Here is a 27,305-nt window from a genome sequence, read left to right on the forward strand (position 1 = left end):
AGTATTTGCTAAGAAGTGACATGGACAATAGTGATTACTCCAAAAATTTAGATTCGTGACTCTGGATTTAACTCTTACTCAGTTATGTGGAATTAAAGCAAATAAATAAATAAATACATTCTTGGAGTAAGAATACTTTAAAAATTAGTCCTACTAAAATTTCCTTCTCTAGAGCTTCTCTGCATAATCCAGGCTATTATTCTGCCTGGAGTAGTGAATGTAGTTCAGCTAACATTGAGAAGTATTGAATAGCAGTGTACTAAAGCAGCAGCAAGGTGGAAATTAGGGCATCTTGATAGAGCCAGAAGCAGCGTTAACAGTTGAAATTAAACTTAATCAAAAGGAGAAAATAGTTTTTGGCATGATGGAAAATAAAAAATTTGGCAAAGATTTTTAATACACCATACCATCTACAGCATTATTTTTTAACCTGAGGCATCTGTCCTAATTAAGTAGGAATGTTTTCTAAGTTTCTGTTTTAAGGTCAGGGTAATTGTTTAAGCCTCAGATGCTCCTAATTTTACTAAAATGGAAATGGCTGACATGCTGTGTTCAAGTCTTCTGAGGAGTAGACACAAAGATGGGATTAGACTTTCAATAAATATATTAGGCTAAATGCATGTGAGAGAACATAGAAAGCCAGAGAAAACAGAGCTGCTAGACTGCAATGCTGATTTGACTCTAAGTGAAGGAGAAAGAGAAGGAAGTTAGATAGAAGCATCTTAGACTGCAGTGGAGTCCTAAGAAAAGTTGGGCAAGGCCATTAAAGTTCCCATGCCAAAGGCACCCATCAGAGAAGCACCTGTTTTCTAGGGCTAGCCCTGCCTTATCATCCTTGCTGGGCTCAGTCATTGTCGGGAAATAGCTTCTGAGAAGATGGCCTTGTGACCCAGGTGGAATAAATTTCAGAGTGCTGTAGCTGAAGCTGTCGGTCATTACGCAGTCAAAGATTAGAGGGGTAGGCCCGGCGCACGGTGACTCACACCTGTAATCGCACCACTTTGGGAGGCGGATCACGAGGTGGGTGGATCACGAGGTCCGAGATCGAGACCATCCTGGCTAACTTGGTGAAACCCCGTCTCTACTAAAAATACAAAAAATTAACCGGGCATGGTGACATGCCTGTAGTCCCAGTTGCTCGGGAGGCTAAGGCAGGAGAATCGCTTGAATCCAGGAGACAGAGGTTGCAGTGACTTGAGATTGTGCCACTGCACTCCAGCCTGGATGACAGAGTGAGACTCTGTCTCAAAACAAAACAAAAAAAGATTAGAGGGGTATATTCTCATGACTACCACACATATAAATCATCACATGCTATATATATATTTATATTTCTTTACCACTAGGCATAGTCAGATGAAGTAAGAAATAATTGTTAAAAAAAATTTATTGTTTGCTAGGTATTATGGTGCTGAGATTGGGATTCATAAAGAAATGAATGAAGTACTGAGGATTAAATGGGTTATATATCAATATTCAACAGTGTGATAGAAAAGATTGCCATGGAAAAAAGGCCTGACAGATATCCAATAAACTGCTAAAAGTGGTTTTTTCTAGATCATGGAATTGAAGTAAACAAGGAAGCAGGGTGAGAACTTAAAATTTTCACTTTATCCAATTCTATATTGAAGTTTATTACAAACATATTGTTTTTATAATTTAAAAAAGTTTTTAAAATCTGGCTTTCCATTTTTAAGGAAAGAATTACAGACTAAAAATTTTTTATCGGCAGCACATATAATTTTTTTTTTTTTTTTTTTTTTTTGAGAGGGAGTCTTGCTCTGTCGCCCAGGCTGGAGTGCAGTGGCCGAATCTCAGCTCACTGCAAGCTCCGCCTCCCAGGTTTACGCCATTCTCCTGCCTCAGCCTCCCGAGTAGCTGGGACTACAGGCGCCCGCCACCTCGCCCGGCTAGTTTTTTGTATTTTTTAGTAGAGACGGGGTTTCACTGTGTTAGCCAGGATGGTCTCGATCTCCTGACCTCGTGATCCGCCCATCTTGGCCTCCCAAAGTGCTGGGATTACAGGCTTGAGCCACCGCTCCCAGCCAGAATTTTTTTTTTTTAATCTGTTCAAATAGGCTCAACCATACTCTGAGATCACTATCTTTGTCCTCTTTTATTGAAAAATAAAAACTATATAGCCGACTTAGTGCATTAAGTATTCATTTGATTGTCAGGGTCCCTGAGATCCCTCCTTCTTCAGGGGGTCTGGTGTACAAAGTGTGAGGAGGGAAGATTCTCAGTGTGGTGGGGGACTGAGTGTGGTAGGGACTCCCCAGCAACTGAACGCTTCTCTCTTTGTCTCATGCTCTTACTGGGGCTGGTGGTCCGGAGGCTCTTACTCTTTGGAGGCCATGTGGACCATGAGGTGCACCACCCTGTTGCTGTAGCCAAATTCATTGTCATGCCTGGAAATGAGCTTGATAAAGTGGTCATTGAGGACAATGCCAGCCCCAGCACTGAAGGTGGAAGAGTGGGTGTCACTGTTAAAGTTGGAGGAGACAATCTGGTGCTCATTGTAGCCCCAGATGCCCTTGAGGGCCCCCTCTGATGTTGCTTTACCACCTTGACGTCATCATATTTAGCTGGTTTCTCAAGAAAGCAGGCCAGGTTCATAACTAACATGGTGGTGGTGGGGACATGGAAGGCCATGCCAGTGAGCTTCCTGTTCGACTTGGGGATGGCCTCGCCCATAGCCTTGGCAGCACCAGTAGATCTCTACTGGTGCAGGGATGATGTTCTGGAGAGCCCCATAGCCATCACACCACAGTTTCCCAGAGGGGCCATCCACAGTCTTCTGGATGTCAGTGATGGCATGGACTGTGATCCTGATTCCTCCCATGATGCCAGAGTTGTTATGGATGACCTTGACCAGGGAGCTAAGCAGTTGGTGGTACAGGAGACGTTGCTGATGATCTTGAGGTTTTTATACTTCTCATGGTTCATGCCCATCACAAACATGGGGGCGTCGGCAGAAGGGACAAAGACGATAACCCTTTTGGCTCCACCCTCTAAGTGAGCCCCAGCCTTCTCCATGATAGTGAAGATGCCAGTGGACTCCATAACATAATCAGCACCAGCATCATCCTGTTTGATTTTGGTGGGATCTCACTCCTGGAAGATGGTGATGGGGTTTCCATTGATGACAAGCTTCCTGTTTTCAGCCTTGATGATGCCATGGAACTTGCCATGGGTGGAATCATACTAGAACATGTAGACCATGTAGTTGAAGTCAATGAAGGGGTTGTTGATGGTTACAGTATCTACTTTGCTAGAGTTAAAAGCAGCCCTGATTACCAGGCACCCTGATGTCTCAGGGACATGGCTGGTGCTGCCCAAGAACGGAAGAAGGAGAGGGCAAGGTTCTGTCACTCTTTCTCTTCCTTTTGCTTACTTTAGGTTTAATTTATGCTGCTGTTTGTACTTTCTTAAGGTGGAATTCGAGATCATTAATATGAAACCTTTTTCCTTTTCTACAATAAGCATTTAAAAGCTAAACATTTCCTTCTAAGCACTGTTTAGCTGCAGCCTGCAAATTTTGATATATTGTATTTTCACTCAAATAAATGTATTTTCTAATTTTTCTTTTGATTTCTTCTTTACCCATGGGTTGTCTAGAAGTATGTTTAATTTCCAACTCTTTGGGAATTTTCCAGATAATTCTCCATTATTGATTTCTAGTTTAATTCCATTGTGGTCATAGAACATGTTTTGTATTATTTTAGTTTTGTTTAAATTTATTGAGACTTGTTCGATGGCCCAGAATATGGTCTGTGTTAGTGAATGTTCCACATGTAGTTAAAAAGAGTATGTGTTCTGTTGTCCTGTGGTGGAGTGTTGTATAAATGAAAATTGGTTGATAGTGTTGCTCAAGTTTTATGTTTCCTTAGCTGAACTTTTGTCTATCTATCCTGTTAATTAGAAGTCTCTAAGTATCATTATAAATTTGTTTCTCTTCTTAGTTCTGTCAGTTTTTGCTTCATGTATTTTGAAGCTCTATTATTTGGTACATACACATCTGGGATTGTTATTTCTTCATAATGAATTGAATCCTTTTTATTTTGAAATACTGCTTTTTACCCCAGGTAATGTCACTTGTTATGAAGTTTACTTTGGTTAATATCACCACTCGAGCTTTCTTATGATTAGTGTTTATATTGTATTCTTTTTATATCCTTTTACTTCTAAACTTTGTCTTTATATTTAAAATGGATTTTAAATTAATTTCTTGTAGATAGCAAATAGTTGTATCTTGCTTTTGTTATCCAGTCTCATAATCTCCTTTTAATTGGAGTAGACGTTAATAGTATTTGACTATTTATAATAATGTAGTTATTAACATGTTTGAGTACAATAAGTTTACCATTGTACTTTTTTTTTTTTGGATCCCTCTCTGTTGCCCAGGCTGAGTGCAGTGATAAGGTCATAGCTTCTGTAACGTTGAACTCCTGGGCTCAAGTGATTCCCTGGCCTCAGCCTCCTGAGTAGTTGGGACTACAGGCACTTGCCATCATACTCAGCTAATTTAAAAATTTTTTTGTAGATGTGGGTTCTCGCATTATTGCTCAGGCTGGTCTTGAACTCCTGGCCTCAGGGAATCCTTTTGCCCCAGCCTCCCAAATTGCTGGGATTACAGGTGTGAGCCACCACACTCAGCCCTAAAATGCTTTGTCTGCTAACTCCATCTTCTGTGTCATTTCTAGGTCTGATAATATTGACTGATTTTTTCCCCCTTTTAATGCTCACAATTTACTGCTTCTTCACATTACCTAGTACGTTTTTGATCAAATGCCAGACATTATAAATATTATGTTTTTGAATGTTTGAATTTTATTGTTTTTCTTGAAAAAGATTATTGAAGTTTTTTTTAGCAGGCATTTAAGTTATTGTGGATCAACTTCACGTTTATAAAGCTTCTTTTTGAATTTTGTTAGGGTGCGTCTAGAATAGCCTTTGCTCTAAATGTTGTAAAGCCTTTCTACTGAGGCTTCTGGGATCTTTCCTTAGTGCCCCAAGTATTCAATTCTGACCGGAAGGAACTTGAATATCTGTCAGCCATATAGCTCCCTGGCTTTTATTCTTTGCCTGGCTTTGTGTAGTTTTACCTTATGCATGCTCAAATTATATTCAGACAAAAGCTCAAGGGAGGGAGTATCTACTCTGATTTCTGGGGTTCTTCATGACTCCCTCTTCTATATTACTGCACCCCACAAATTTCAGCTGACTCAGCTTCTTGGGGCTCCTATATCTGTCTCCTCAACTCAGCCACAAGGCTCTGCTCATTTGTCCTTCCTGTGCCTTGACTAGAAACTGCTTCTAGGAAGAAAGCATTGTGATTGTAGAGCTTACTTCATTTGTTTTTCTTCTCTTGGGGATCAGAGTCCTGTACTGCCTTTTTTCATGGTCATATTTTGTTCAATTTTCTAATTATTAAATGGAAGGTAGGGAAGTCCTATACTTATGGGTAGAAGCAGAATCCTAATTTTTTCTTAGTTGGCCTTATTTTTTAGAACAGTTCCAGATTTACAGACAAGTTAAGAGAGTATGGTATTCTCATATACCCCCACACCTAGTTCCTCGTTATTAACATCTTATAGTACATTTGTTACAATTGAGTCAATATCAATACATTGTTATTAACTAAAGTATGTAGTATATTCAGATTTCCTTGGTTATTACCTAGTGTCCTTTTCTATTTGAGGAATCAATCCCCAATCTCACATTACACTTAGCTGTCATGTCTCCTTAGGCTCCTCTTGGCTGTAACAGTTTTTCAGACTTTCTTTTTTTTTTTTTTTTTTTTATGACATTCCAGTTTGAGGAGTACTGGTCAGGTATTTTATAGAAATGTCCCTTAAATGGAGTTTATCTTACGTTTTTCTCACAATTACATGGATTATGGGTTTGGGACAGGAAGACCACAAAGATAAAGGGCCATTTTCATTACATCATATTAAAGGTACATGTGATCAACATGACATCACTGTTTATGTTAACCTTGATGATGACCTTGTTTTCATCTGGTTTCTCCACTGTAAGTTACTCCTCTCATCTCCTCCCATTTCCAGACTGTGCTCTCTGGAAGGAAGTCACTGTGTGTGTCCCATATTTAAGTGATAGGAAGTAATGTTCTACCTCTTGAAGCGGGGGTATTATCCACATAAATTATTTGGAATTCTTCTGCACAAGAAACTTATCTCTTCTCCTCCACATATTAATTTATTCAATCACTTACATATATCAGTGTAGACTCATAGATACTTATTTTGTACTTTGGCTTATAATTTGACTTATTTTTTAATTTGGCTTGTCTTTTTTTTTTTGCTCAATTTGTTACAACTTTAGCTGTGGGAGCTCTTTCAGGTAGCTCTTATGTCCCTTTTATTCCCTCAGTGTGTGTGTGTCTGTGTGTGTGTGTGTTGAGCATTTTCTTACTTTCTGGCACTAAAAGATATATCTGGTATAAAAGACAAATGATACACCTATCTACATAGGGCGCTTACCGTGAATAGAACTTGCAGGACTGGAAGTTGCTTTGGGCGAGTCATTGAGTGAGTGGTGGGTGAATGTGAAGGCTCAGTTCATTACTGTACACTACTATAGACTTTATAAATACTAAGGATACACATGAAATTTATTTTAAAAAACTATCTTCAATAATTAAACTTGACTTATTGTAACTTTTCATTTTATAAACTTTATAATTTTTTGAAACTTTTTATTCTTTTGTAATCACACTTAGCTTAATCACAAACATGTATAGCTGTGCAAATTTTTTTCTTTTTTTCTTTTTTCTTTTTTCTTTTTTTTCTTTGAGACAGGGTCTTGCTCTGTCATCCAGGCTGGAGTACAGTGGCGTGATCATGGGTCACTGCAGCCTTGACCTCTCTAGCTCCAGTGATCCTCCCACCTCAGCCTCTTAAGTAACTGGGACCACAGGGGCATGCCACCACACCCATCTAATTTTTGTATTTTTTGTAGAGACAAGTTCTTCCTGCGTTGGCCAGGCTGATTTCACATGCCTGGGCTCAAATAGTCCTCCTGCCTCAACCTCCCAAAGTGCTAGGATTGCAGGTGTGAGCCACCACATCTGGCTTTTTACTTTGTATCCTTATTCTATAAGCTCTTTTCTTTTCTTTTTGAGATGGAGTCTCGCTCTATTGCCCAGGCTGGAGCGCAATGGCACTATCTTGGCTCGCTGCAACCTCCACCTCCTGGGTTCAAGCAATTCGCCTGCCTCAGCCTCCCGAGTAGCTGGGATTGCAGGCATGCACCATGACGCCTGGCTAATTTTTTTGTATTTTAGTGGAGATGGGGTTTCACCATCTCTAACTCGAACTCCTGATCTCAAGTGATCCACTCGCTTCAGCCTCCCAAAGTGCTAGGATTACAGGCGTGAGCCACTGCACCTGGCCTATTAGCTTTTTTCTGTTTAAAAAATATTTTTAAGTTTTTAAACTTTTGTTAAAAATTGAGACAGAAGCAAACACATTAGCCTAGGCCTACACAGAGTCAGGATCATCAGTATCAATCCCTTCTGCCTCCACATCATGTCCCACTGGAAGGTCTTCAGGGGCAGTAACGCACATGGAGCTGTTATCTCCTGACATGCCTTCTTCTGGAATACCTCCTGAAAGACCTGCCTGAGGTTATTTCACAGTTAACTTTTTTTTTTTATATGTAAGTAGGAGTACTCTAAAGTAACAATATAAAATGTAGTACAATAAAATAATAAGCCAGTAACATAGTTGTTTATTATCAAGTATGTACTGTACATAATTGTATATGCTAGACTTTTACACAGCTGGCAGCGCAGTAGGTTTATTTATACCAGCACCTCCACAAACATGTGAGTAATGCTTTGCACTTGACCTTCTGTCAGCTATGATATCCCTAGGTGGCAGGAATTTTTCAGCTTCATTGTAATCTTATGGGACCATCTTCATATGTGTGTGGTCTTTTTGACCCAAACATTGTTATGTAGCACATGACTAAATTTTGGAATCACTTTGTCAGTATTTACAAAATAGCTTTCTGAGATTTTGATTGAAATTGTCTAAAAATTTTTTTCTTTTTTTTTTTTTTTTTTTGAGACAAGAGTCTTACTCTGTTGTCTAGGCTGGAGTGCATGGCACGATCTCAGCTCACTCCTATCTGTACCTCCCAGGTTCAAGTGATTCTTACGCCTCAGCCTCCCAAGTAGCTGGGATTACAGACATGCACCACCAGGCATGGCTAATGTTTGTATTTTTAGTAGAGACAGGGTTTTGCCACGTTGGCCAGGCTGGTCTCGAACTCCTGGCCTCATGTGATCTGCTTGCCTCAGCCTGCCCTAGAGTGCTGGGATTACAGGTATGAGCCACTGCACCTGGCCAAAATTGCCTAAATTTTTAAAATCCTAAATTGGTGTTGAATTTTGTCAAATGCTCTCCTGCATCGATTTTGCTGATCACATGATTTTTCTCCATTCTTTTTAAATGTACTAAATTATATTGCTTAACTTTGGAATGAAAAAATAATCTTACATTCCTGAAATAATTTCAGTTTGGTTGTGATGTTTTATTCTATTTCGTGCTGAATTCAGTTTACTAATATTTTGTTTAGGAATTTTGCATCTATGTTCATGAGACAGATTGGCCTGTAATTTTCCTTTTTTGTAATGTCCTTGTCAGGTTTAGGCCTCAAAGTTATGTTGACTTTATAAAATGAACTGTGAAGTATTTCCTCTTTTTTATGCTTTAGTTTGAGTAATATTGATTTTTTTATATCTTCTTAAATATTTATTAGAATTCACCAGGGAAGTTATCTTGGCCTGTTATTTTCTTTCTTAAGTAAATTTTGTTTTCATTCTTTTTTATAGTGAAGTATATTGAGTTAGAATGCAAACACAAACAAATGCACACGACTTAAAGTCCAGTTCAATGAATTTTGACTAATGTATAAACCTGTTTTACTTCCACTCTAAGCAAAATACAGTGAATTTTGTATTTTGTAAAAAAAGTTCCCTTGTGCCCATTTACCTTCAGTACCTATCCCTACCCCAACCACAAGCAACAAATGATTTTCACATGCTTATTTGCCATCTGTATGCCTCTTTGGTTAGTTTTCTGTTTATATCTTTTGCCCATTTTTTTTTATTTTTTATTTTTTATTTTTTTGAGACAGAGTCTTGCTATGTTACCCAGGCTGGTCTTGAGTTCCTGGGCTTAAGGAATCCTCCCGCCTCAGCCTCCCAAGTAGTTGGGACTACACACGCACAGTACTACTCTTGGTTTGCCTACTTTTAAATCAGGTTGTTTGTTTTCTTATTATTATGTTCTCTATACTGTAGGATATTCTTCCTTTCCTAGAATTTCATGTAAATGGACTCAGATATACTGTTGTGTCTGGCCTCTTTTGTTCAGTGTAATGTTTTTGAGCTTCATCCTTGCATATTACATGTGTCAGTGATTCATTCTATTTTTATTGCTGCGTAATATTGGATTGTATAGCTATACCACAATATGTTTATTTATTCTCCTGTTGATGGAATATTCGTTGTTTCTAGTATTTAGCTATTATTATTATTTATTTTTATTTATTTATTTATTTTGAGACGGAGTCTTGCTCTGTCGCCAGGCTGGAGTGCAGTGATGCAATCTCGGCTCACTGCAGCCTCCGCCTCCCAGGTTCAATCAATTCTCCTGCCTCACCCTCCTGAGTAGCTGGGACTACAGGCTTGTGCCACCATGCCCAGCTAATTTTTGTATTTTTAGTAGAGATGGGATTTCACCATGTTGGCCAGGATGGTCTTGATCTCTTGACCTCATGATCTGCCTGCCTTGGCCTCCCAAAGTGCTGGGATTACAGGCATGAGCCACCATGCCTGGCCTTTTTTTTTTTCTTTTTTTTTTTCTTTTTAGACAGAGTCTCACTCTGTAGCCCAGGCTGGAGTGCAGTGGCACTATCTCGGCTCACTACAAACCTGTGCCCCTCAGGTTCAAGAGATTCTTGTGCCTCAGCCTCCTGAGTAGCTGGGGTTACAGGCGTGTGCCACCATGTCCAGCTAATTTTTGTATTTGTAGTAGACACTGGGTTTTGCCATGTTGGCCAGGCTGGTCTTGAACTCCCGACCTCGAGCGATCTACCTGCCTTGGCCTCCCAAAATATTGGGATTACAAGCGTGAGCCACCACACCCGGCCAGGGATGTCATTTTTTATAACTAGCCATAAACTTTAGCTTTGAAGTAAAACTATTTCTAGCAAGTGATTTTTACCTGATATTTTTTGTTGTTCTTGCCCATATTTTAGTTGGGTTGTATTATTGTAGTTCTCTATGTATTCTAGATTTAAGTTTTTGTATATGGTGTGAGGCAAGTGTCAAGTTTAATTTTTTTTCTACAAACATCCAGTTGTTCCAGTACCTTTTGATGATAAGACTGTCTTTTCCCCCATTGAATTATCTTAATACCTTCATGAAAAGCAATTGGCCATATATATGTGGATCTATTTTTGGACTCTCAATTCTGTTCCAGTGATTTATATGTCCACCCTTACGTCAATACCATGTTATTTTGATTATTGCTACTTTATAGTAAGTGACAGCATGTTGCCTGAAATCATGTCTTCCACCTTTATTCTTCTGTTGATGTTTGCTTTGGCAATTAGGGGTCCTTTGCATTTTCATATACATTTTAGAATCAGCTTATCTATTGCTACTAAAAATGCTTGATTGGGATTGTGTTAAATCTAGAAACTAATTTAGGAAGAATGGACATATTAACAGTTTCAAGTTTCAGACCCATGAGCGTATTTTAACTCTCCATTAGGTCTTTTAAAATTTATCACAGCAGTGTTTTATGGTTTTTAGTGTAGAGATCTTAACACGTTTTTGTTACATTTGTTGCTATGTATTTGACCTTTTTGATACTAGTGTAAATGGAAATTTTTTCTTTTATGTTCTAGTTATTCATTATTACACTAAATCATCTTTGGGTGACTACTAAACATTCTGTTGAAAATTTGTAGAAATAATTTGACACTCAAGGTGATATTTTAATGCAGACAGGATTTCCTTTTGCTTTTGTCTGGCTCGCAGACTAGATGCTGATCACTTTGTTTCAGTCAGGGACCGAGATAATTCAAAACTGGCTTTCAAGGCTAATACGGGCTTGTCTCTTTCCTGTTCACTCTTCTGTTTAGAATGTGGCCCTTCGGGATCCAACTGAAATCCTGGGTTATCTACTAAAACCCCTCCTCTTTGATGGGCCCCAAGTTCCAATTTGTGTGAAGATTGCCAGAAGCTATACTCAGCTTATCAGCCTTCCAGCTGTTGCTTTTGCTTTCAGATTTGGCAATTGCCTCAGTGGAAAAAGTTACCTCAAATACTTGGGTCGCTTCTTTTGTCTTCTCTCTCAAAACTTGTGTAACTTTTCTAATCACTGTGGCAGTATTCTGATGCCTTCAAAGCATGCTTTCCTTTTTTTGCTTCTTTTCTTAAATATATATATTTTGTCCATCTTTCCTAAGCTGCTTTCAGCAGGAGGGTTGATCTGAGATAACCTGGGAAGCCATTCCAGAAGTGTCTTTCTCTTCCTGTCCTCCACCTTTCACTGGAATATAATATTGTTTTCTGTATCTCATTTAATGCTGTACTCCCAGCACTTAGAATAGTGTGGAGCACAGAGTAGAATATCTTTTGGATTAAAGATGAGGCTAGCCAAGAGTTTGAGGCTGCAGTGGCTATGATTGTGCTACTGCACTCCAGCCTGGGTGAAAGAGCGAGAGACCCTGTCTCTAGTAAAAGAAAAAGAAAGAATGAGGGTGAGTGCAGTGATTTAACACCTGTAATCTCAGCACTCTGAGAGGCTGGGACAGGAGGGTCACTGGAGCCCAGGTGTTTGAGACCAACTAAAGCAACATAGTAAGACTCTGTCTCTCTCTCTATTTTTTTAAATTTCTTTTTAAAGAACGAATTCATTAGCATTTTATTTGAGAAGATAGAATGGTAATTCAAAAGAAAGTATCTTTCTTGTCATTTTTTCAAAACTAAGATATATCCTTTCTTAAACATAATTATGGTGAGTTTTGAACTAGAACTCAGGACCTTTAGGATTGTAAGCTCTTTGTTTTATAATTTAAAAATATTTTAAATTTAGAGTTGTCCCTATTTTTTATTTTTATTTTCTTTCTTTCCTAAGATATTGTAGAATCTATTTTTTATTTTTAAAATGTTTAATTGACAAACAGTAATTATAATCTCTTATTGATATTTCCTTAAAATTTAAAGTAACATCTTTGGTCTTTGTTTCTCCATTTGTAAATGATTTATTCCTCTTAGTCATGGACATAGTTTCCATTGTTGTTAATTAAAGAAACTTTGAGAGGCATTGAGGGAGGTTGGAGGGAGAGTAGGGTGGACAGAGGAGCAGAGGAGAGAAGAGGGAAGCTCATTGAAAGCCACGTGGAGAGGGAGTGAAGAGGAGAAGAAAGAATAGAGGGGACCTGAGACACCCAGAGAGGGACAGAGAACCATGGCGTCTGGTGACACTGCTGCCAGAGAGGAGGAGCATAGCCTTTGAGAATGTGAGCTCTGCCTCCAGAAGCACAACATTCAGGTACTGCTCAAAGATTCTATTATGCAGTTGTGCACTGCTCAACCCCGGGGACCAGTGGCATTCCTCAAGGAACACTTTGAGAGGTTGGAGAAGGAGGAGACAAAACAAATTCACAATATGCAGGAAGCAGGCACTTGTACAGAATTAAGGAGAATGAAATCTCTCCTCCTCCATCCAACCCAGTGGTTAAAGATCAGAGGTGACAAGGTACCGTCAGCACTGAATTCTTCATGGAGGAAGATGCCACATTATATGTTAGAAAGATTATACCGAAAGATTATAAGATTATACCAAAAGCCATTATAAGGCAATGTCTTTAGCTAAAGCCATTGAAAAGAATGTGCTGATTTCACATCTTGATGATAATGAGAGAAGTGATATTTTTGATGCCATGTTTCCAGTCTCCTTTATCACTGGAGAGACAGTGATTCTGCAAGGTGATGAAGGGGATAACTTCTGTGTGATTGATCAAGGAGAGAGGGATGTCTGTGTCAATGATGAATGAGCAACCAGTATTGAGGATGGAGGGAGCTTTGGAGAATTTGTTTTGATTTATGGAACACCTAGAGTAGCCACTGTCAAAGCAAAGGCAAATGTGAAATGGTAGTGTATCAACCGAGACAGCTATGGAAGAATCTGTATGGGAAGCACACCGAGAAAGTGGAAGATGTATGAGGAATTCTTTAGTAAAGTGTCTATTTTAGAGTCTCTGGATAAGAGGGAGCATCTTATGGTAGCCGATACATGGGAACCAGTCAAGTTTGAAGACTGGCAGAAGATTGTGGTGCAGGGAGAACCAGGGGATGAGAGGTGAGTTCCTTATTATTCTAGAGGGGCCAGCTGCTATGCTGCAATGTTGGTCAGAAAATGAAGAGTTTGTTGAAGTGGGAAGATCGGAGCCTTCTGATTATTTTGGTGAACTTGCATTACTGATGAATCATCCTCCTGCTGCCACAGTGGTTGTACATGGCCCCTTGAAGTACATTAAGCTGGACCAGCCTAGATTTGAATGTGCTCTTGGCTCATGCTCAGACCTCCTCAAACGAAACATCTAGTAGTACAACAGTTTTGTGTCACTGTCTGAAATCTGCCTCCTGGGCCTCCCTTTTTTCCTCTCCCCAATCCATACTTCGCTCATGCAGACCACTTTATTTTCGCTATTTACAGTGCCAGATGGACACTAGCATCACAGCTTCTTGTCTGTTTGTATATTACAAGTTGCTCTTACTGTACCGTTTTTAATTTGGAGTAGTAATTAAATGCTCGTACACAATTAAATAGAGTTTTGTGGAGTCTTTGCTGTTACTGCTTCACTTTGGGCAATGTTAGTATTCAACCTCTGAGCAGTGAGTGCCATGCTTTTGGGTGAGGGCAGATTGCAGCATCAGTTGAATTACCATAGAGTAATGATGGAACAGTGTAAGATTTTTTTTTTTTTTAACTGACATAACTTTCCAGTTTTAAGCATATTTAGACTGTGGACATATATGCTGTATTTCTTTATAGAATAAATGATTTATCATTAAACTTTAAGGATTAGGAAAAATGGATACAGAAAAATCTTAATATAGTAGAAATACATCTGCCTGTAATTAAACTAGTTTAAGGGTGGAAAAATGCCCATTTTTCCACTCTTAAATTATCAGTGGGTATGATCAGTTTAGTTTCTTTTTTTAACCAGAATTTTTGTTTGCCAAGCTAATTTGCCTGGTTTTGTTTATATCTTGTTATTAATGTTTTCCCTCCAATTCTGAAATATTTTTAGATGTATCTATCTATACCTGTCTTTTAAGTTTGGAACCAAATCATAGACTGCAAATATTGGGTTATGATTTAACTACGTCTGCCTCTGCTCACAAATTCTGATTAGACCTTTATCCAGCTAGTGCCAAGTATTGATCAGATGCTGAATTGAGGATCAGAATTTGAGATCTACACTCCTGGTTGTTAATTTAGAGCTTTTGGTTAATGTACATCCTTCATTTGACTCTAGTATAATCTCCTATGCTTATCAAGCTGATTCCAGGAGATTGAATTTGCTACAACTAGATTCAGTTGGAACAAAAGTCATAACAGAAATGGAGGTGATATTGCTAAAGGGAGAGGTATCAAGCTGACAAAGTTCAGTGTCTGGAATTTTTCCCCACTAAATTCAGTGGGATATGAGATTTTGGAATTTTTTTTCTTTCTTTCTTTTTTTTTTTTTTTTGAGACAGAGTCTTGCTCTGTCACCCAGGCTGGAGTGCAGTGGCGTGATCTCTGCTCACTGCAACCTCGGCCTCCCGGGTTCAAGTGATTCTCCCGAGTAGCTGAGACTACAGGCACAGCCACCACGCCCAGCTAATTTTTGTATTTTTAATAGAGATGGGCTTTTACCATGTTGGCCAGGCTAATCATGAACTGCTGACTTCAAGTGATCCACCTGCCATGGCCTCCCAAAGTGTTGGGATTACAGGTGTGAGCCACCGTGCCCGACTGAAGCTTTTTACTTTAGCATTTGTTCCTTCCTTTTTATTTCAACTAGAATTTCTGGTGGGATGGGGGTAGGGTATGGTATGTTTGTGTTTTTCAAATTGGTATAAAAGGCCATTCTGCTACAAGTCCTACTTTCCTATCTAGCATTTATTTCTCTAGCAGACTTTTTAAAAAGTGAACTTATGTTATGAATCTGAACTGTATTTCAGTATTTTCTAGCCTTACGAGTTACATTATTCCAATGATACCCAACAGTTTATTTTTATTTTTTGTTTTTATTATTATTTTTTGAGACAGAGTTTTGCTTTTGTTGCCCAGGCTGGAGTGCAGTGGCGTGATCTCGGCTCACTGCAACCTCCACCCCCTGGGTTCAAGCAATTCTCCTACCTCGGCCTCCCGAGTAGCTAGGATTACAGGCACGCGCCACCACACCTGGCTAATTTTTTGTTGTTGTTTGTTTTTTTGAGATGCAGTCTGGCTCTGTCGCCCAGGCTGGAGTGCAGTGGTGCGATCTTGGCTCACTGCAAGCTCCGCCTCCCAGGTTCACGCCATTCTCCTGCCTCAGTCTCCCGAGTAACTGGGACTACAGGCACCCGCCACCACGCCTGGCTAATTTTTTGTATTTTTTGTAGAGACGGGGTTTCACCATGTTAACCGGGATGGTCTCAATCTCCTGACCTCGTGATCTGCCTGCCTCGGCCTCCCAAAGTGCTGGGATTACAGGCGTGAGCCACTGCGCCTGGCCATTATTATTATTTTTTTTTTTAAGTAGAAATGGGGTTTCCCATCATTTTGGCCAGGCTGGTCTCGAACTCCCGACCTTGGGTGATCCACCCACCTCAGCCTCCCAAAGTGCTGGGATTACAGGCGTGAGCCACTGTGCCTGTCCTATTATTTTCTAAATAGAATTTCATAGTTCTGTAATGTAGGCACTTATTTCCATTGTGATTTACATATAATGTAATGTAGGGATATATTTAGGAGTGACAACAAGCATTTTTCCATCTGTGTGCAACTGGCTCTGATTATTGATCACCTCTCCTACCCTTTCCCAGGTCATTTAAATTGGTCATGGTAGGTTTTTTGTTGTTGTTGTTGTTGTTTTCATTGATTTGAAAAAGTTTCAGATTGTTTCTAAGTATGAAATATAAATCTGGGAAAGAGATTTGATTTATACTTTAGTATGAGATAGGAGGCCACCTCGTTAAAAATTTTTAAATTTCCAAAATAATCCCTATTAAATGAGGTTTGCTGATCAGTACTTTGTCTTTAGCTACCTTTTTATATTTAACTAATTAAATATAAAAATTATGTTTTTATAAGCTTAAAAAATTAAAGAGCCTTCAAAGAAAAAAAAGATAGCAAGGGCATTGGAATTAATGTTTTAAACAATCAAAATGCTTAGTTATGAATCTCAGCACTTCAGGAATAGGGGGATTGCTCAAGTTCTAGAGTTTGAGACCAGCCTGGACAACATAGTGAGACCCTGTCTCTACCAAAAATTTAAAAATCAAGTTGAGTGTGATACTGTATGCCTATAGTGTTAGCTTCTTGGGAGGCTGAGGTAGGAGGATCATACTTGAGCCTAGGAGTTCAGGGTGGTAGTAAGCTATGATCACGCCACTGCACTCCAGCCAGGGTGACAGAGGAAGACCCTGTCTCTTAAAACAAAAAACAAAACCCTTAGGTATAAATATAAACTTATAAGTTTTATTATGTAGTAATCCTGCCCGTGAATACAAACAAAACAAATAGATTATTGTGTTTTAATACATAAAGATGAAAATTTTCATAAAAAATTACATTTTGAGTAATATGTAAATGTTTATCTGTGTTTCTCCCCCCTCTTCCCTTTAGGGCCATTTTGAGTGCCAGATCTAGTTATTTTGCTGCAATGCTGAGTGGCTGTTGGGCTGAAAGCTCCCAAGAGTACGTTACTCTTCAAGGGTAAGCATATTTTTACAGGGCCATTTGACTGCAAATGATTGCAAATTGTATTTCATACAAAGCACTTTTTATGAATCTGATTTCCCTGGATGTTCAGTGAAATATTTCTCAGGTAGAATTCAACAACGTACATTTTCTGAAACAGGAAGTAATAGAGAGCATTTATTAATAGAGGTATTGTGTTAATCTGCTTATGCTTCTATGACAGAATATCCAAACTGGGTGATTTAAACAACAGGTATTTATTTTCTCAAGGTTCTGGAAACTGAAAGTTCATGATAAACGTGCCAGCAGTTTTGGTGTCTGATGAGGGCTCTGCCTCTGGGTTGCACTCTGCCGCCTTCTTGCTGTACACTCATGTGGCCCTTCCTTGGTGCATGCACTTGGAGAGAGAGTCTTATGGTACTTCTTATGAGGAAACAAATCCTATCAGATCAAGGACCCATGTGACCTCATTTAACCTTAATTACTTTCTTAGAGGCCCCATCTCTAAATATGACCACATTGGGGGTTAGGGCTTTACCATATGAATTTGGAGGGAACACAGACGTTTCAGTTCATAACAGGTAGTTTTCTAAATTTTTTTTTTCTTTTTATTTTTTTGAGGTGGGATCTAGCTATGTCGCCCAGGCTAGAGTGCTGTGACACAGTCGTGGCTCAGGCGTTCGAGGCTGCAGTGAGCCATGGTCACACCACTGCATTCCAGCCTGGGTAACAGAGCCAAACCCTGTCTCAAAAAAACAAACAAACAAACAAAATATATATATGTACACATACACACATATATACACACACACATATATACATACACGTATATATTTTATATAACTTAAAGTATCTCCAGTTATCTCAAAGGGATCTTAATTGTTTAAACTATTAATATGCAAAGCAAATATTTCCATTCAATTTCTTTTTTGTTTGTTTGTTTTTTGAGATGGAGTCTCATTCGGTCACCCAGGCTGAAGTCAAGTGGCGAGATCTCAGCTAACTGCAACCTCCATTGGTATCCCAGGTTCAAGTGATTTTCCTGCCTCAGCCTCCTGAGTAGCTGGGATTACAGGCATGCACCACCATGCCTGGCTAATTTTTGTAGTTTTAGCAGAAATGGGGTTTTGCCATGTTGGCCAGGCTGGCCTTGAACTCCTGACCTCAAGTAATTCACCTTGCCTTGGCATCCCAAAGTGTTGGAATTACAGGCATGGGCCACTGCACCTGGCCTACATTCAAGTTTTTAAATACTAATATAACACTTTTAGGAAAGGGGTATTAGAAAATCAAATTAATAGCAGTTCATAAATAAAGACTTGGAAATCACTGACCTTACCAGAAGGACTATGCTGGAGACCTTTCCAAAGAAGGTTTTGCTCTTCTCTGAGAGAAGAGATCTTCAGAAATACACATTTAGATACTAGATATACAATTTGGCTGTTTGATGGTCTTTATTAAGTGTATAAAGAGAAATTAAACTCTTCAACCTAACTGAGAAATAAATGTGCTTAGAAACGTCCAAAACATGAAAATACATGGCATGGGCAATACATAGCAAAGATGTATAACAACAGGAGAAGTGAGTTGTTTTCACTACTTGTATCTACCTTTTATTTGTTTTCATTTATTATTTCTGTATATGCGCTTTTAAAAAATACATTATGTAGGCCAGGCGCCGTGGCTCCCACCTGTAATCCCAGCACTTCGGGAGGCCAGGGTGGGGGGATCATGAGGCCGGGAGTTCAAGATGAGCCTGACCAACATGGTTGAAACCACGTCTCTAGTGAAAATACAAAAACTAGCTGGGCATGATGGCACATGCCTGTAATCCCAGCTACTCAGGAGGCTGAGGCAGGAGAATCTCTTGAACTGGGGAGGCAGAGGTTGCAGTGAGCCGAGATCGTGCCACTGCACTCCAGCCTGGGTGACAGAGTGAGACTCCGTCTCAAAAAAAAAACACAAAACAAAAAAAAACACGTTATGTAATGATGATCAAATTAAATTCTTTTTATCTGAGATCAATATAGGGCCTCAAGTGATCCTCCTGCCTCAGCCTCCTAAGTAGCTGGGATTATAGATGTGTACTCCTACACCTTGCTAGTTTTTATAATTTTTAGTAGAGATGAGGTCTCATCGTGTTGCCCAGGCCGGTCTCAAACTCTTGATCTCAAGCGATCCTCCCACCTTGGCCTCCCAAAGTACTGGGATTATAGGTGTGAGCCACTGCACCCAGCTTAAATCACATTTGTCAATTCATAATTCAGAGTTCATTCCACCACAGTCAGTGAAGAAATTTAAAAGTTTTCCCATTGGTATGTGTTCTTGAGCTAGCTCAGACTGCTCTTCTTCTCCACTGTGTAAATCTTTGTCCCACAGAACCCTAATGTTCCTAGTAGGCATGTTAGGAGAAACACATGGCATAGGATTGGGATCTTAGGGGAAGGCCATTTGGTAAGGGATGCCCCTTCAACTTTTATCTGTTTTATATAGTTCAAGGTAGAAGATGCCCAATAAATAATGATTTGCTAACATACTAATAACACTGTATAACTTATATAAAAATCTATTGTTGTCATTCTGTTTAAATTAATGGTATACCTGCATGGATGTTATTTGAAGAGTGTATTCTTCAGGTAAAAGGAAGATTAGAACATTATCTTGGCTGGAAGTTTATGGGAAAATTGAATCATTGATATTGATTAAACCTTAATTATTTCTGGATTTGAGTTTTCTTTTATTTTTCAGTATAAGCCATGTAGAACTGAATGTTATGATGCATTTTATATATGGAGGAACTCTGGACATTCCAGACAAAACTAATGTTGGGTATGTATTCCTTTTTAATAATTTAAAATATAAAAGAGTTAGGTTCTACTTTGTTGAGCTGTGTTGCAAAGTGTTAATGAAGTAGAAACTGCTTTTTATAATCTATTTTACTATATCTTCAGTATGTCTTGAGAACATCTAAAAATAAGCAGGTCACCTTATTTAGAAGAAAAGGTGACTTATCAACTCACAGTAATAAGATTGAAAACAGTCTTTATTAGACTTAAATTTAGAAGAAGCTATAAATTATGGTTTATAGATCAATAAATTGATTAAACTTTTATCAAACTTTGAAAATTATTTTACTACTTTTTGAATTTTAGTATATCTTTTCTAAACAGCAAAAGAAAAGAAAAAACACACTTAAGAATATAGGGGCCGGGCACGGTGGCTCTCACCTGTAATCCTAGCACTTTGGGAGGCTGAGACGGGCGGATCTTGAGGTCAAGAGATCGAGACCATCCTGGCTAACATGGTGAAACCTCGTTTCTACTAAAAATACAAAAAAAAAAAATTAGCTGGGCATGGTGGTATGCACCTGTAGTCCCAGCTACTTGGGAGGTTGAGGCAGGAGAATCACTTGAACCCGGGAGGTGGAGGTTGCCGTGAGCAAAGATTGCACCACTGCATTCCAGTCTGGTGATAGAACGAGACTCCATCTCAAAAAAAAAAAAAAAAAAAAAAAAAAAATATATATATATATATATATATGTATATATGGCATTTGCCAGGCGCAGTGGCTCACACCTGTAATCCCAGCACTTAGGGAGGCAGAGGCGGGAGGATAGCCTGAGCCCAGGAGATCAAGACCTGCCTGGGACTATAGTGAGACCCCGTTCTTGGAAAAAAAAAAAAAAAGAATATAGGGCATCCTAAAGACCAACAACTGTGATTTTTAAATGCGCTATAGTGAAATACCATCTAAGCCTCTGAAATCCTACTTGGGAGTGAAAGTTCACCTTGCTCTTTTAATTTTCTGGATGTCTTCCATTTTCTTGGTATTCTCACATCAGACAAATGAAAGCTACTTTTTAATTTTAAAAATTATTTGGTTCCTTTAATTTTAAACTGAATAAATATGTTTTTCAGGAGAACATACTGTGAGTCCCAGGATTTACTACTAAGTTTTTATCCCCTGACAACCTATACAAAATTTTGTCATTCTTTCAAAGCTTGTAGGCTTCTTGAGTACCTAAAGTATGTGTAGGTGTTCAGAAATACTTGCCAAATGAAAGAAGCAAAAGAAACTCTGGTCACTGGATGCAGTCTCCAATCTTAGGGTTATTTGTAGACATTTTCAATAGGATAAGACATTAGTGAATTGCCCCTCCGCCTGCCAAGAAACTTTTATTATACAAATTTGATACAGAGAGTTTTGTAACTTTTACAGCCTTTATAGCAGTTTCTTGGATTTTGTTCTGTATATCACTTAGTATATGAAGGGAATTTGAGACATCTCCAAATTTATTTCTTGTTCTTTACTAATCAAATCACGTGTCAGTGCTTTCAACGTTTGGCCTATGCTGTGTTTATAATCCATAAAGGGTATATATTATGTAAGGCAGAAAATTAGAATCAAAATATTTCAGATTATTTTTTTCTAAACAGACTATATATTATCAATAAATTAGTATGTATTGTGCCTTGAGTTTTAAATTGGAGAATTAACAGTGCATCTATTTTTATTTTAGTCAGATACTCAATATGGCTGATATGTATGGACTAGAAGGATTAAAAGAAGTAGCAATCTATATTTTAAGAAGAGATTACTGTAATTTCTTTCAGAAGGTAATTATTGAGCCTCAGAAATCTTTTATCCAGTGTGTTGTCATCCATTATTACCTACCAGATTTTTAACTCTGATAGTAATAGTGCTTTAAATATTTTAAATATTAAGTAAATTTAACTAATGAGAACTCCAGTTGAGAAATAATACATATGGTATGCTTGCAAAAATCAGAAACTAATTCAAATAATTTTAAGTAAAACAAAATTGATGGGAGGGCAGGTATTGAGAGGAGGTAGGAGTATCCTGTATAATTCAAAGGTGCCCAGAGTTCGGAACTAGGAGAAAGGAAGTTAAGAACTAAGGCTACTAGGTTACTTTCCCATTTATCAAAGGGCTACACAGTGCTTTATTTGTTCTTACTCCTGAAAGTATACTCCTTCCTTCTACCACTTCTCTTTATAGCAGGGACTTGGGGTGGAATGTAGTTCTTTTATGCCAGTCTCTTCAGGTGACCTATGGATACTAACTAATTTTAATTTTAGTTACTGCAAAGGTAAGTTAAATGTCTAAAGAAAGAGCTCATACTATGCATTTCGAAGCCATTCATACATTATTCTTAGATTATCCATTGTTTTAATACATTCTGCGATTTTAGGTTATTTTTATTTTCTTATTTATGCTTGTCTATGTTTTTAAAATTTTCTACAAAGAACAAGTATTTTATAATCAACTAAAATCTAACTTTTTACATCATATTTCTCTTTTACTGGTGTTTGAAGCAATAATATACATTGTGTGAATTCTAATTAGGTGGTTTTAATAATGCTTAAATTTAGATTTTTGTTTCGGGTAGGTCTTTTTCTGCCTCCCTACAAGTTGTAGGTGCGGAAGCAGCCCATGTGCTAAACAAAAGCCATGAACAACTGGGTCTAGTACCACCACTACTACCAACCCCACAAGGTTTACTGAGAAATAGTTAACCCCTCAGCTTTCTTTAACGAACCATTCACTTCAGCCTCTGTAAGTAAGGGCCTTGGAAGAAGGAGGGCAGCTGGTGGTGTCCTCAGCTTTGTAGAAAGTGAGGAATTCTGGTGAAAGATTCTTCCTTCTTCATATGTCCCCCTCATATTTCCAGTCAAGTGAAAGTTAGGGGGATCCAAGTAAATCACAAAGATTAAAGCTAGAGAATATCTGCAATAAGGAGTTGTTGTCTTCTCATCCCCTAGATGAACATTAACTATATCTGTAAAACCATCCCACCCTGGAGCTTCTATCAAAGACAAAGAGAAAGTGGTAATAAATTTCTTAGGAGAGCTTGGAATATGTCTGAGAAGCCAATGAGAATGTAGTTGAGTGAGGAGATTTCTAAAGAGAGAAGACTTGCTGGAGAAGCCAAAACTAGCCTTGGTGTAAGGAACTTCAGTTACTGTCATACAGAGAAAAAAGTATGAGGATTCCACTCTGCACCCCGGTTACACATGGTCCACAGGGAAGGAGGAGGACCTTAATGGTTTCATGAAAGTTAGAGAAGACTGATAACAGGGCTAGATGACACCGTGTCCTGCTTGGGGAGGTATTGTGCATCATGAGCCACGTAAAGAGTTCTTATCCACAGAGAGCCCAGGTTGAAGCTTGATCTGCCACTAAAAGAGCCATTATATCAATAAAGGCCTCCAGTATCTGAATTAGAACAAAGCCAAGGATATCTCCCTACTACCATCTTGGTCTCTGCTTAATTACGTAAGGTGACCAGAGCCATCTATAGTCTTCTGTACGAATTTGACCCAGAAAATGGAGGAGCAGGAGATCAGACCATGCACTACTCCCTATTTCACATTTCAACCATAAATCTAGTCAGCAATGGGGAGGGAAATATTTATATCAGATACGATGAAGAGATAGATGTTAAAATAGTACTGTGCTGCATTTCAATAACAATAGTATCCAGAAAGTATTGGAATCTGCCTATAGTTTCATTAAGGGGTGGGAAAAAGGGGAGATTTGACATAGCATGGTTGAAAGCGTTAGTTGGGAAAATAAGAAGTCTCATGTTAGTATTTTTGAGCTGAGATTCTTCAGTAAGCCAGTTAAAGCTTATTTAAGAGCTTTAAAAGTTGTAAAAATAATCTTTTATGAGTAGTCTTTGGATCATTGCCTCTATTTTTATTTTTTAATATGTGGATGAGTGTATTGGGTTATATGCAGCTTCTTGTATTTTACTTTCAATAATTCACTTTATTTTAAAAACACAAAAGACATATTTGTTTATATTATTAATAAAACAGAAAATGAAGTTTATTTTAAATTATCAGTATGCTGTTTTGTTGAAAACTTTTTTTGCTTTTATTTATTTGTTTATTTATTTATTTATTGAGACATAGTTTTGCTCTTGTTGCTTAGGCTGGAGTGCAATGACATGATATCGGCTCACTGCAACCTCCTCCTCCCAGGTTCAAGCGATTCTCTTGCCTCAGCCTCCCAAGTAGCTGGGATTACAAGCGCGTGCCACCCCGCCCAGCTAATTTTTTGTATTTTTAGTAGAGACGGGGTTTCATCATGTTGGTCAGGCTGGTCTTGAACTCCTGACCTCAGGTGATCCACCTGCCTCGGCCTCCCAAAGTGGTGGGATTACAGGTGTCAGCCACCGCGCCCAGCCACGTACTTTAATGTTGTCTATTTTGCTGTGGTAACAGATATTTGAGAGAACAATTTCTGGTTTTGTTGACATAATCTTTAAAATTTTTGCTTTATATTTCTTAATGTATATTTTTATAAATATGCTTTTGAATAGATATAATTTTGAACTTTTAGTCCTTTTTTTTTCTTTGTGATGGAGTCTCACTCTGTCACCCAGGCTGGAGTACAGTGGTGCGATCTCAGCTCACTGTAACCTCCGCCTCCCAGGTTCAAGCGATTCTCCTGCCTCAGCCTCCCCAGTAGCTGGGACTACAGATGCATGCCACTATGCCTGGCTAATTTTTGTATTTTTAGTAGAGACGGGGTTTCACCATGTGGGTCTCGAACTCCTGACCTCAGGTGATGCACCCGCCTTGGCCTCCCAAAGTGCTGAGATTACAGGAGTGAGCCACTGCGCCCAGCCTTAGTTCTTAGTTATGCATATTTTTGGCTGTGACTTAAATATCATAAACTTAAAATAATGTTACACAGTAATACAAATATGGGTATAATGTGATGGACAACTGGTCCCAGAACTCCTAGCAAGCTAGCTTCAATAATTTCATTAGCTTCACAATCCTGTCTTTTACACAATTAAACATTTTTGACTTCATTTATAGGATTTTGGTAGGCTTTACTTTTTTTTTTTTTTGTCACCAATTAAAAATATACTTTAGGCCAGGTGTGGAGGCTCATGTCTATAATCCCAGCACTTTGGGAGGCCAAGGTAGGAGGATTGCTTGAGCCCAAGAGTTTATGACTAGCATGGGCAACAGAGGGAGATCCTGTCTCTACAAAATTTTTTTTAAAAATTAGCCAGGCATGGTAAGATGTGCCTGTGGTCCCAGCTACTCAGGAGGCTGAGGTGGGAGGATCACTTGAGCCCAGGAGTTCGAGGCTGCAGTGAGCCATGGTCACACCACTGCGTTCCAGCCTGGGTGACAGAGCCAAACCCTATCTCAAAACAAAAACAAAAACAAAAACAAACAAAATATACACACACACACACACACACACAGATATTTTATATAACTTAAAGTATCTCCAGTTATCTCAAAAGGATCTTAATTGTTTAAATTGTTAATATGCAAAGCGAAAGATTTGCATTCAATTTCTTTTTTTTATTGTTTTTTTTTGAGATGAGTCTCACTCATTCAGTCACCCAGGCTGGAGTCAAGTGGTGGGATCTCAGCTCACTGCAACCTCCACCTGCCTCCCAGGTTCAAGTGATTTTCCTGCTCAGCCTCCTAAGTAGCTGGGATTACAGGCATGCACCACCACACCTGGCTAATTTTTATATTTTTGGTAGATTTGGGGTTTTGTCATGTTGGCTAGGCTGGCCTCGAACTCCTGACCTCATGTAATCCACCTTGCCTCAATATTCCATAGTGTTGGGATTACAGGTATGAGCCAGTGCACCTGGCCTACGTTCAATTTTTTTAATACTAATATAACACTTTTAGCAGAGGGGTGTTAGAAAATCAAATTAATAGTAATTCATAAATAAAGAATTGGAAATCACTGACCTTACCAGAAGGACTATGCTGGAGACATTTCCAAAGAAGATTTTGCTCTTCTCTAAGAGAGCAGATCTTCAGAAGTACACATTTAGAGACTAGATATACAAATTAGCTGTTTGATGTTCTTTATTAAGTGTATAAAAAGAAATTAAACTCTTCAACCTAATTGAGAAATAAATGTGCTTAGAAACGTCCAAAACATGAAAATACATTGCATGGGCAATACATAGCAAAGATATGTAACAACAGGAGAAGTGAGTTGTTTTCCCTACTTGTATCTACCTTTTATTTGTTCTCATTTATTATTTCTGTATATGTGCTTTTAAAAAATACATTATGTGGCCAGGCGCAGTGGCTCCCACCTGTAATCCCAGCACTTTGGGAGGCTGAAATGGGTGGATCACCTGAGATCGGGAGGTCGAGACCAGCCTGATCAACATGAAGAAACCCGTCTCTACTAAAAATACAAAATTAGCCAGGTGTAGTGGCACATGCCTGTAATCCCAGGTACTCAGGAGACTGAGGCAGGAGAATCTCTTGAACCTGAGGGAGGTTGCAGTGAGCCGAGATCACGCCACCGCACTCCAGCCTGGGCGACAGAGTAAGACTCTGTCTCAAAAAAATCTGTATATAAGCCGGGCGCGGTGGCTCAAGCCTGTAATCCCAGCACTTTGGGAGGCTGAGACAGGCGGATCACAAGGTCAGGAGATTGAGACCATCCTGGCTAACACGGTGAAACCCCGTCTCTACTAAAAAATACAAAAAACTAGCCGGGTGAGGTGGCGGGCGCCTGTGGTCCCAGCTACTCCGGAGGCTGAGGCAGGAGAATGGCGTAAACCCGGGAGGCGGAGCTTGCAGTGAGCTGAGATCCGGCCACTGCACTCCAGCCTGGGCGACAGAGCCAGACTCAGTCTCAAAAAAAAAAAAAAAAAAAAAAGTATATATATATGTAATTATGATCTAACTAAATTCTTTTTATCTGAGATCAATATAGGGCCTCTCATTGCACAATTACTTTAATTTGTATGGAATATGTTAGGAAGCAGATTAGACCATGTTGTTGTATTGCAATGTGATGTGCTAGAAATTATTATACCACTTTTGCTTTAAAAAAGATATTTAACCTAAAATAAATTAGAATAAAAATTGTGTGCATTCTGGCAGCCAAAAGAGTTCAAATGATATGCCATAAAATTGAAAGTTGTTAGTGACACTTAGTTTTAAAGGAATTACAGACTTTTTAACAAAAAAAACTTAGAGCATTTTTAGGTTCACAGCAAAATTGAGAGGAAGATACAGAGATATCCTACATACCCACTTCCTTCTACACATGCATAGCTTCCCCCATTGTCAACATCGCCCACTGGAGCGGTACATTTGTTACAACTGATGAGCATACAATTACACATTATTGTCCAAAATTCATGGTTTGCAATAGGGTTCGCTATTGGTGTTGTACATTTTATGGGTTTATACACGTGTATAATGGCATGTATCTACCATTATAGTATCATAAGGAGTGTTTTCAGTGCCCAGAAATCCTCTATG

At 38.8% G+C, this 27,305-nt stretch overlaps 1 protein-coding gene and 1 pseudogene across 3 annotated transcripts in view; both read left to right on the plus strand.

The window, feature by feature from the left end:
• Positions 1–27,305, plus strand: part of BTBD8 (BTB domain containing 8) — a 98,421-nt gene that overhangs the window by 32,065 nt on the left and 39,051 nt on the right. For all 3 annotated transcript variants that reach the window (XM_050776373.1, XM_050776424.1, XM_050776488.1), the window contains 3 exons: positions 16,929–17,018; positions 19,752–19,832; positions 21,524–21,620. In XM_050776373.1, the coding sequence (XP_050632330.1) occupies positions 16,929–17,018; positions 19,752–19,832; positions 21,524–21,620 (268 nt within the window). The remainder of the gene's footprint in view (positions 1–16,928; positions 17,019–19,751; positions 19,833–21,523; positions 21,621–27,305) is intronic.
• LOC126946726 (cAMP-dependent protein kinase type I-alpha regulatory subunit-like) lies at positions 12,238–16,913 on the plus strand (annotated as a pseudogene).

This window comes from Macaca thibetana, chromosome 1, assembly GCF_024542745.1.
Source record: "Macaca thibetana thibetana isolate TM-01 chromosome 1, ASM2454274v1, whole genome shotgun sequence".
Lineage (NCBI taxonomy): Eukaryota > Metazoa > Chordata > Mammalia > Primates > Cercopithecidae > Macaca > Macaca thibetana.